Source organism: Colossoma macropomum, unplaced genomic scaffold (genome assembly GCF_904425465.1).
Source record: "Colossoma macropomum unplaced genomic scaffold, Colossoma_macropomum, whole genome shotgun sequence".
NCBI classification, from domain to species: Eukaryota; Metazoa; Chordata; class Actinopteri; order Characiformes; family Serrasalmidae; genus Colossoma; species Colossoma macropomum.
In genome coordinates this window covers 5,565,006-5,577,034 of record NW_023494791.1, presented here as the reverse complement: position 1 = coordinate 5,577,034, position 12,029 = coordinate 5,565,006, and the positions used below count along the sequence as shown (strand labels likewise).

The 12,029-nt window shown below is 38.3% G+C and overlaps 1 protein-coding gene across 1 annotated transcript in view; it reads left to right on the top strand.

Annotated features, from left to right (window-relative positions):
- Positions 1 to 12,029, top strand: part of agpat5 (1-acylglycerol-3-phosphate O-acyltransferase 5 (lysophosphatidic acid acyltransferase, epsilon)) — a 29,157-nt gene that overhangs the window by 1,909 nt on the left and 15,219 nt on the right. The window contains exons 2-5 of the mRNA XM_036573709.1: positions 7,952 to 8,021; positions 9,886 to 10,001; positions 10,125 to 10,214; positions 10,747 to 10,837. Of these exons, the coding sequence (XP_036429602.1) occupies positions 7,952 to 8,021; positions 9,886 to 10,001; positions 10,125 to 10,214; positions 10,747 to 10,837 (367 nt within the window). The remainder of the gene's footprint in view (positions 1 to 7,951; positions 8,022 to 9,885; positions 10,002 to 10,124; positions 10,215 to 10,746; positions 10,838 to 12,029) is intronic.

Genomic DNA, 12,029 nt, shown 5'->3' with positions numbered 1-12,029 from the left:
ACTGGTGCATGAAAACGAGCTGTTTTCTGATTGGCTCATTGGTTCAAGCGCCTCTGGGCTGAAACACTCCTTATAACTTCAGTGTGAGAGGGCTAAAGTAGCTGGCTGAGTGAGGAGCGCCACAGGCGGTGCACATAGTTAGCCATGCTGGGCTAACAGCTAACAGCCAACCCCAAGAGACTGGCTTTTCCTTCCACTCTCTTTTCTCCATGCGAACTCATTAACCTACTACAATCTGATGTCGCTCCTTTGACAATAAACTGGACTGACTTACCTCAAACTCCCGCTCATCGCACAGGTGAGGGAGGGAATCAGCGTGTTTTCAGCTGTTTGAACGTCATGTTATCTGCATTTATTTTCACTACCATATGAAGATAACGACAAAACTAATACCTTAAACAGAATTTCAGCCGGTATACCAGATGAACTGGTATATTGCCAACTACTAGTTTATCCTGTCTGTTCAGTTTCACTGGGAAATGTGTGGAGAGGAAAATCCAACCACTGTTGATGATCTGTGGACATCAGTGAAGAATATATAGGACGTAGTTTATTAAATGATTTTAAAGACTTAGGAAAGTGTGGCAAAGCAGTTTGATGTCTTCAAGACTAAATGACCCACAGAATAATGACAAATTCTATAGTGTGTTTCCTAATTTTCCCACCAGAACTCTAACCCCACCCTCTCCCCCAGTGAGAAATCATGTTTTTGTACCATGTATGACTTAAATTCGTATTGTCGTTTCAGAACTGTATATTTATTTTTTTACACAGTATACTGTAGTGTGATAAAATATATTTATAAAAACACAATTTGAAACCTTATTTGTGTATAAAGGGCTCGTGTAATGGAAAACTGAATTTTGTTTTTTGTTTTAATTAAAGAATTTCAAAATAATACGTAAACATGGTTCATTTCAAAACGTACCGTTCATTCCCCGGTCCACAGTCGATATGAGGAAACTAAGCTGCAAAAACTGTTTAGGCTCATTTCACATATATCAACCTAATTAGCCTACCACAGTTTATCCCCACCCTCATTCACATTGACGTTATAAGGAGTGTTTCAGCTCTGAGTGCTTTTTTAATGAAGCACAACAGCAAATCGGAGCAGAGCTCATTTATCTAAATTTATCTTGTCTTAAAAGCACAGTAACAGAAACAGCCTGTTTAATACTGAGGGCTAAAGAGAGGTTGGAAATGGTCATGTAGAAATGAACGATGACATTTTTGGTTCATAAAACCACAACAGTACAAAGTGGACCTCAAGGGAAAAAAATAAAATACAGGAAAAATGTTGGCCCTTTTAAAAATCCAAACTATTTAAATACGTAAAACTATTTAAATATTTAAATTAGTCTGAGTCTGTGCTCAAATGACATACACTGAAATGACTGAAGCCAGTGGGTTTATGTTCATATCTGTCACAGCTTTACACTTTATAGACATTTTACTACTGCTACCGAGCGTGCTTGTGGTTTGTGTTGGCTAAGACAACAAAATAAAGTTTCGGAGGCAGACATCACTCTAAAAATCGACATTTTAAACAAATGAAGTTGTAAATAAGCTACAGTTATACTAAGAGACTCTCACTGCAGAACTTTACCAGTACGAAGTAATTTAGATCACATGAGCGCAGACCAGCTCAGCAGGGGGACCACCACGGTCACCACAACAGCAGTGTTCTTTATAATGCACATTTTTTAACAAATGTTATCTGTTTTAAAGAACACCTGGCTTCTTTTTGGTACTAAAGCAAGCTTGTTAACTGTAAACACAATGTACGTTCGATAAATGTTTCCATTAATCTTACTACAGATTCTTAACTTTGGCCACAAGATTATTTGGTGTGGTGGCCTGAGTGACTCTGTAGTCGTCCACGGGCCTGAACTCTGGGGAGATGGTAGTTCTTAGTGGGCCGGTAACCTCACTTTAAGTCATAAAAACATAAGTGGAAAATAGATTAACTTAATAATTAAGAATCAAGAAGCGAACGTTTTCAAATTATAAATAATATACGTAAAAATAAAAACATTGCATGTAGTCAGTTTGAGGCACGGGTGCGCAATGCAGACAGTTAGTGAGCCAGAGATGGAGAAGTTTCTCGGGGCGCTTTCACACCCGCCTTGTTAGGTGTGGACCTACCAGACTTTTCCTTTAGCTCGCTCTGTTCTGACATTTGTGAAAACATCACCCCTATTCGTCTCTGCAACAGACAGCTGAACTGTGGTCTGCTTCCACACGAACCCTGGCTTCTGGTGGGAAGCAGTCTATGATGAAGTGAGGGGAGCTTGCTTTCCTCTTCTAGCGACACGTTGGTGCTGTACTGTTAGCGTAATCTGCCTGTTCTGACGTCTCACTCTTTACAGACCCTCGTTTGTTCTTGTTTCTACACCAGAAACTGCTGCAAAATAAAATAATAGTGAAGATATACATTTGATTTTGGCTCATGGATCAGAACGTATTTTTAGCCAAGAATCAGTGACGTGAGTGGTTAAACTCAAATTGATAAACCAGTGACGAAGCAGATATAAAGTAAGGTTAATTACAGGGAGATTCACTCGAAAGAGGCCCCAAATATTCTGTAATAACTCTTGCTAGGATGAAGCAATCTGAACCACACAACATGCAGTGTGCTCTTCAGTATATGGGGCAAGCCGGGATGCCCCTGCGTCGGAGTGATGAGACGAAAAAACAAAAAAAAACGAGGCTCACTTCCAGCATCGCATGTAATGCAATCAATTACACATACATAAAGGTATGTAGCGCACTTTTTTGGTTCAGATTGCTTCATCCTAACGGGAGTTACAACAGAATATTCGGGGCCTCTTTCGAGTGAATGTCCCTGTATTATTTGTTGATCGTGACGACGCTAATCCAGAAGCCCGGTGAGTGGAGTGAAGTTTGGCTATTTCAAATTAATCACAAACAACCTCAAAACTAAAGAGAAATCTCGAGACCAAAGGTCTTGGACTTTTTCAGTGAAAACGTGATGTACTACAGCTCCAAATCACAGTCCACATCTACCTCTTACATTTCTATTCTTTTTGCTTTTTCCCCCCTTTTTTAACATCTATGCAAATATATTTTTTAACGTGATTGCAAATTTTGGGACCTGTGATTGAGCCAAAACGGACGTCCTATCTTGCTGAGGCTCTGATTCTCAGGTTTTTTAGTTTCAGCTCTTAAGATAAGAAAAGAAAAATTAAAAGTTGATTTTAGTTTTTCTGTGGGCCGCTATTCTTTGTATTTATAAACAGGTGGGCCTTGGGATAGAAATGGTTGGGAACCCCTGATCTAGTGTCTACCCTGTGTAGGCTTCAGAACAGAGGCAAAATTGCTTGCAAAGGTGGGGGAACACAATTTTGTATAGAAACCCTAAATGGATAAATGCATCCATTGCGCAAATATATTGAGTTGGTTACAGTATAGAAATATCTGTTACACTACAGACTGAAAACATTCCTTCTAAATTACAGTAGACGTGAACTGCACAATGTAAAGCATACATTCTAAGCTTTTTATACTTTTACGTGGTCAAACATAGTAAGTAATTTATTTGGTACTGCCTCTGTTGCAACATGGATGGCTGTAATGTAGACTATCCTGGCTGACTTGCAGAGCAAGTTCGGTGACCCTCTAACACACTGACACACCTGAAAAGGTGTGAGTTTTAACTGCGCTGCACATCTGATTCGTGAAGTGTTGTTGGACACGGTCAGTCACTGTAGGTTAGAGATATGGTGCTATCGCTGTATCAATAAATCACATTATTTAGGCCCTGACTGATAAGGTGCACACAAGGGTGTGTTCAAAAGGCAGAGTGGATGTGGTGCCAGGTCACAGTCTTTAGCCTGTTGGTTTATGCTGCATTGATCGGCCTCATCCCGGCATATCCAGTCTTTTGTTAATGTGTAATTTTTGTTGGCTAAGATTTTATTTTTAATTGTTGAAAAAATAAGCCATGTTTGCAGGGTTTTGCACTAAAATGGACATGATAGCAAAAAAAGAAGAGTGCAGCTGTTTCATATTTAGATATTATCAAAACTACTTTACAGTTTGTGAAGACTTTGTGAAAGAAGGTAGGAAACTTCACAGGTTAATTAAAATAAATAAACAGCCAATGTTTAGCTGATTCAGGACAGGAATGACATTTGCCCAGTCCAGATCTCTGGCCTTTGGACTTTCATTCTAATGCTCACTGAAGTGCTCAGCTTCATCACATTAAATCTGGAAGGCCGCAGAGTTACAAGCATACTTTACACACTTATAATGGAATGAAAAAAAATAATCGATAAAAAATGTCTGAAAGTAAGTAAACTTTCATAGAACATGGACTGGATATTCCTCATCACTTTCAAGGCAGACACTTTAGAAAATGTTAGAATTTTGAACATATCAAAATAAAGAGAAGTTGTGACAAGTTAAATGAAGAAGAAATTGTAAGAATTTCTGGGTCACTGTTTAAATTTGAACAGGTTTCTGACATGAACTGATAACTGCAGGAAATCAGATTTGGTCAGTAATCCAATCAACGCATTTACATGCACTTGAGTAATCGGATAATGGGGAAACTCTGGGTCTACATGAGTCAGACAGTAATCAGATTTCTGCTGAAGAAAAAAAAATGCGCCACTTTACCTGAAAATATGAACATATATCATCTAGAAGATGAAGAACATTTAAATCCTTTGTTTCGTCAAGCATGTAGTCGCTCCAAAAGTGTTTTGCTGCGCCTCGCGGCGACGCTGCTGCTTTTTTCCGGTATCGCCGTCTGTTTTCGCACATGCGCAGACTGAGAAATCCGAAAGAAATCAGAGTAGTTCACATGCACTGAGAAATCTGATTACTGAGCTAAAATCCAGCCTTTTTATTAGATTTCTTAATCAGATTTCCAGACCTTACTCTAAGAAATCTAAGAAATCGGAGTGTGCTGTTAACATGACCATTTGAATAATCAGATAACTACAGAAATCAAATTATAATTGGAGCACTGAGTGCATGTAAACTCAGTGTTAATGCATTTGCGCAAACAGGTACAAATTTTTCCCATTTCATTCTTTGTCTTATCTCTTCCACTGAAGCTTGTGTTCAGGATTTGATGTACTCATCTGACATTCCAAATGCTAAGAAATTCTGAAATTTATGTAAATATTTAAAATGTTCTACTTTTCTTTCAAATTGTTATACGGATAATATAATTTGTAATGACATGTTTTGTATTAAGTTAGAAAATAATGCAAAATAGAAGCCGTTTAAGTAGTGGTCTCAGACTTTGTATGTACGTGTACAGTTGTGTGCAAAACTTTAAGTGCCTCTGGTCAAATTACATGTTTTGTTGAATTTGTTGACGTTAACACATCCTCTATAGGGAGCAAAATTAAATATGGCATTTCTGCTCATTTTTGTGTTCAATTTCTACTTATTTACTGATTTTCAACAAATGGAGGGGGTATAAAATATAAAATGTGCCCTTTACACAGGCTACATTTGTTTTTTCTCCCCAGTATGTTAAATTCAGCAAATAAAAATTGGGCGTTAAAATGTGCGGAAGTGTGTTCTCTGTAGAGGATGTGCTAACCTATTATCACTTAAGAGATTGGCATGGAATTTAACCAGGGGTGCCCAAACTTTTGCCTAAAACTGTGTGTGTGCTTATGACCCAATGAGTGGTGCTTATTCTGGTCCTGTACCACTGCCCTGCATGTTTCATTGTTCTGCTCTATCACACCAGTTCACCTCAGGAAGGATTTGTTCATTACTTGGCTTTTATTTATTCATTTTTTGTCTCAGGCGTTTCAGGAGCAGAGAAACTCGTAGATGTGTAGGACAGACATCATCCAGGTCCAGGATTGAGAACCACTGGCCTTGAAGAATGGCAGACTTAGACAGAGCAGCCTTACAGCCCTGTGGACTTTTTCATAGTCGTCAGCTGATTTTGGCAGCTATTTAAACATGAATTTCAGAATTTATTAGTATTTGGTACAGTATCTTTTGCTTTAATGACACTCGAGCTGCCATGAACTCCACTATTGTTTTCAGCTGTAATGAATTAGACTGTAACTATCAGTCTTTTTTTCAGCTGATTTAGCAGTACCTTCACATCAAAATGATCACCCCTCGTCAAACAGCACATTTTGTTGATTTTCAAAGTGAAAATAAGCTAAACATCCTCTACAGAGAACACGCACATGTTTATGCACAATTACTATTTTATTTGCTGAATTTTACACATTGGAACAAAATAAACTCCACAAGTTTGCGTAAGAGCCTCTTAATAGATCAGATCCACCTGACAGCTCTCTGAACACGAGCTTCAGTGGAAGAATTAACAAGTGTGACCTTTTTGTACAAAGGCCTTAAAATGGTTGGAGTCACGAATGTGCTTAAATTTAAATAATGACCAAGAAACAGTGCAGAATATTGAAAATTATGTCTTCGTTTGACTTGTCAAGACTTTTCTTTGTTTTCTAAATTCTTCAACTTTCAGTTTATTTCCAGGTTTACATCCCAGCTTTGCAGTGTGGTCTCAGACTTTTGGTCCCCACCATGTATATTTTCTAGTAAATCTTATAAGTAGCCCCTCAGCCTGTGACAATTAACCCTGCCTCTGGGGTCAGATGTAACATTTCCACTCATTTCCACTCTTTTTTCTGTTGAATTGTGCACAAATAGCTCTGTAAACAAAGCTTAATTATTATTATTATTTTGACCTCTTATGCTCGTGGGTATATTTTGGTTTTTCCATCTGAATTTACACGCCCAAATCATAAGGCAAATTGTTCAGTAACTGCATGAAATAAATGTAATTTTTTTTTTTTTTTGTAAAAGCTCCTCAAATGAACAGAAAATATGTTTTATGATCATACACCTATTGCTATATACTCACAATTTACTGTTGAAAACCACAAATCTTAGACGCTCTGTGTATTATTTTATTAAAAATAATTTTTACAGAGCAGATCACTGAAGAGACGCCATCTAAGATCCAGTTTATAGCCCAGATTTGTGGAAAAATGGGTCGACTTTTAGTAGAAAAAGATGAGTTCAGCTTCTTTTATTATAATTAGGGTTTAAAATTACATTACCCATCTATTTGACTGGAAAGGAGACAGTTACAGCTCTCATACGACCCCCACCTTTTGAATGTATCTTATGAAATATGAAAGGTATGAAGTAAAGAATATGACAGTGCGTTTTGGTGGTTCCAAGGACTTAAAAATGTTAACTAATTAACAGTTTCCTAGTTAACCCAGGATCACAGTTAAAGAACACTGATCTCTTTCAGTTTAAAAGTCATGTAGTCTGTTGCTCAGCAAAATGGTGAGTGTCTGTTGCAGATCTGAATCAGGTTATTGGTCAAAAATCTACATTGATGTTGCCCAATCTTGGCCCTTGACTGCTGTGCAGTTTATAGTTTAAGGTCTCCAGGAATTGCGTTGGGAAACACTGGATCTACAGCAGGGTTGTGCAACTCTGGTCCTAGTGGCCTGATGTCCAGCACAGTTTGGTGATTTCGCTGCTCAAAAACAGCTGATTCAACTAATCTGTTAGTTGCCAAGTTAAGTGAAAGTGTTTGAATAGGAAAACTATCAAACAGCTCTGGACACAGGCCCTCCAGGTCAGTGTGTCCCTGATCTACATCAGTGAAATTTAAATTTAGAATAAGCTTCATTTGTTAGTTCTGTTACTCTGTGTAATATTAACTGTGACATCAAGATTTTGGAGGTGACTGCAGAGCGTCAAGCTTTCTTTTGTCATTTAATCATTTATCTCTTTTTCATGTCATGAATAAGTGGTTATCAGTCCAGCCTTTCTGTTTAAGTTCTGACTTTTTACCTCAAAGAGTTTCATTATTGTGATTTCATAAATGCGTGTTTTTTTTTCTTTTTAGTTATGCAGGCAGACTGATTATTGTGTTCTAACGTTAAGTCCTTATTTGTTGGCTCAGATTGTCATTTATGGAGACATACCAAAGAAAAAGGAGAATGTCGTCTATCTTTCCAACCATCAATCCACAGGTAAGTCTGAGTGTAATCAGTTGTAATGAAGTAGATTGCAAAAACCATCAGTAATATGTACGCAGTCTTATTTTTTTCAGTTCAGTTACCAGTACATTCAAATCATATTACAGAGTCGGATGCAAAATTATGGGGCGCCCCGATCAGATTACATGTTTTGTTGCTTTTCTAAGTGAAAATAAGCTAACATGACCTCTACAGAGAATACGTTTGTGCAAGAGCCTCTGAGTAGGTCAGATCTACCTGAGACTCCTCTGAACATGAGCTTCAGTGGAAGAAACAAGACTAAAAAAAACAAGTGTGACCTTGGTCAGTGTCACAAATTTGCTTAAATTTAAATGATGACCACGGAAATAGTACAGAATACTGAAGATTTTTTCTTCACTTGACTTGACACAACTTTTCTGTTATTCAATGTTTTGTAAATTCTACAACTTAAGCCTTGGGTTCACTACACAACTTTTAAAGTCTTAACAAATTATAAAAAGACTGGGCATCTCGCACTGTCTGACTGGTTGGTAATGATTAGGGATCACATAGTACTCAACTTTTAGGCTGTTGCTGAACCGAACGGAGCTCACTTAATGTTGACCATACACTAGAAGACTTTGAAAAGACTTAAAAGTCTGACACCCTCTCACACCTAAAGACAATATCACAGTTTTCAGCCACAGAGTATGATTCTGCAAAGACTGGGAATCTTGCAGGGTCAATATTATCAATACTGCAACTAGATTTTTAAGATTATTTCCCGTCATGCATCTGGTGGGAATTTATAAGCAGAGAAACCCTTTTCCTTCTCCACTCTGTAGGGGTAAAGATGGGAAGATACCTTGGCTGGGCTTGTATAGATCTGGTGCTCAGCCCAGTTCACCGTAGAGCTGTATATTCTGGCAGATCATCACCCAAGATTTTTTAAATGAACCTGTAAAATGTGCAGTTACTTTTTTATTTACCATGATTTACACATCAACAAAACATGCAGCGATTCAGCATTGTTGAATGGGGGATATGAATTAAACCATTAAAAAACAAACATAATTAGAAACCACTGTAACAGAAAGCAGAAAAAGAAAAATGCCTTTAAGTAATGCCATTCTTAAAGTCCTCTGCACATTCCTTACACCACTGTTACACACGCCGTGACACGCGGCCCTGGCACATCACTATTTGCAGGACTTTGCCAAGACTTAAAACTTGCGATAGTATCAAGCACAGTTGATTTTATCGCAGTATCAAGACAAGAAAAATGCTGACTTCAGACAGCCATCCTGACCACCGTACACTAAACAATCGAGATGACGCGACTCTAGCAAGACTCTCATGACTTTATTCCGACATTGGGAATTTTTCTGCGACAGTGAAATTGCTTGACAAGTCGTTTGGTCGGTATAACTCGCGCAAAACCCACATGAACTCATATGTTCTCCTGTTACACAGTAAAAAAAGCAGCAGGAAAAAATGTTTAAGTGAGGCTCATGGATTTAAAACTGATCAGTCTGGTATTTTTGAATGTACACACACTCGATTGTGCCTTGTGCTCATTAAAAAGCTTTCTCTCCACATGTAGTGTAACCCCAGCTTCACACACAAACAAAATAAAACACAAAATGTGCAAAAGTTATGGCACACTTTAGATTTTTTTGTTTTATTTTTTTTCTAATATGTTAAACTCTAAATAGAATAAGTAGGAATTGAAAGTGTTCAGAATTTTGCTTATGACTGTTGCTTTTGGCTCATCCGTGTATTTTTGAATTATCAGTCCTGCCTGTTGATTAGATTCTGTCTATTATAAAATTCTATAAATGAATGAGAAACATGTATTTTATGTATTTATTTGTTTTTTTCTTTGTTTTGGTGACAGCGGATTGGATCATTGCTGACATGCTGGCTATTCGTCAAAATGCACTCGGACATGTACGATATGTTTTAAAAGATGGTCTGAAATGGCTTCCACTGTATGGCTGGTATTTCTCGCAGGTACTGCATGTTTAATTATGGTACTTTTTCTTGCTTAAGTGTAATTTACTTTATACTGTTATTAATCTAGTGAACTGTATTTGCTATGAAATTTCAATGATATCTTTCAATTCTCATTTAAAGCATGGTGGTATATATGTCAAGAGGAGCGCCAAGTTTAATGAAAAGATAATGGGAAGGAAACTCTTGTCTCAGGCTGAGTTAGGAACACCTGTAAGTACGCAACATTTTCTATTAAATACCAGCACATAAGGCTAAATATGCTGTGTACATGAATTGCTTATCTTGAAGAAAACCCTCCTAGTGCACTAAAAGCTCACCACAATTGATTCATGTTGGGATTTCTTGGCTTTCGGCTCTTAAGGTTGCTTTATTGGGTGAAAAGGGTGAGCCCCTTTTCCAGACATTTAAAATGCTTCCTCTGTACGTCTTGATGTCTATATGAAATAAGAGGATTTATTGCCAAATGACTTTTTCCCATGACACTCCTTAAGCCTTCCAGCTGGCTTATAAGACGCTTCTGTCACTTGGCGGGCTGGAGTAAAGTCCTTCACCTCAGTCTTTTTAAGCTGAAGGATTTTTCTGTGCCTGTGATGTTTTACATGTCCAAGTTATGCCCTTAATTGCTAGAAGGCTTTGATTTACGCTTACCTAAAATTGGCATGTCCCACGGTTGCTGTAGACACATAAATACCCTAACAGTACTAAACGCTAAATGCTGTGTTCCACTATGTTTTCCCTACAGATGTATCTTGTTATCTTCCCAGAGGGAACGCGATATAACCCTGACTTTAAGGGAGTGATCAGTGACAGTCAGGCCTTTGCTGCTAAAGAAGGTACCCTCCTCTCTGAGCCATGCTGGGGAAAAAGGACTTTCTCACATAATTTTAGCCCTAACAGTCTTTACTTTATTCAGCAACTATATGGTTCCAAATCACCCCACATCCTCAGCATTGAGATGAATATATATATTAGGGGTGGGAATCTTTAGGCACCCCGCGATCGATTCGATTACGATTCAGAGGGCTGCGATGCGATTATAAAACGATTATCGATGCATCTCGATGCATCTTTTTCTCTATACAGGATTTCTATCTTCCTACTGTCTGAGGACTTGGTAGTTTTAAAGCAAAGTATTTGTAATGATCCATAATGTAAATGGAAGTGATGTGGCAAGTGAACTAGAAGGCTCTCATTCAGAGACGCTGCTGCCACTCATCTGCGATAAAATGCGCTGTTACCCTGAAATAAGATCCAGTGGCAATGGGTGTCCACGCAGCTCGTTACAGCCATACTTCCCTTTTTCTTTAGTCATTTTATAGTTTCGGTTTGGGGGGGGACTGGACGCTGAATCTCGGCTCCAAAGTGTGCAGCATAGCGTGAAAGCCCTGGTTCTCAACATAGCACCGAGGTCTGGCCTCGCCAGTAGCGAACGAAAAAACAGATTAAGACGAACATTTGGAGGACTTATTCGCATTTATAAGCAGCGCGGTTGGTTAAATCTGCACGAGAGACTGTCTTTCTCTAAAAAGTTGCGAAAATGAACTCGCTTCTCTTTCGAATTTTCCCGTTCCACCTTAAATGGTGCAGCAGTTAAATTTGACTTTGCTGAAAGGACAAAACGGCTCTTATCATTTGTGTTGTGACTCCTGATCTAACCTGGCTTTTAATGCAGAAGGAGCCGGTCGGATTTCTCACTCATCCACTGGTGTTTTTGTTATGTGCCACTGCAGACTGTCCGGGCGCTGCACTTACCCACAATATTGCGATGCATCTAAGAATCGAGTTTTTCCCGAACCCCTAATATATATATATGTGTGTGTGTGTGTGTGTGTGTGTGTGTGTGTGTGTGTGTGTGTGTGGGAAATTAAATAAATGAAAGGGTGATCTCTTACTGTTGGTCAGTACTGCATATATAAAATAAATGTAGAGGCATAAGGTTAGTGTAACAGTTCATCTTCAACAATGATGATGTGGGGTGATTTGAAAGAGATGCCTCATATAGTACAAAGTGAAAAGTGTGTGTGT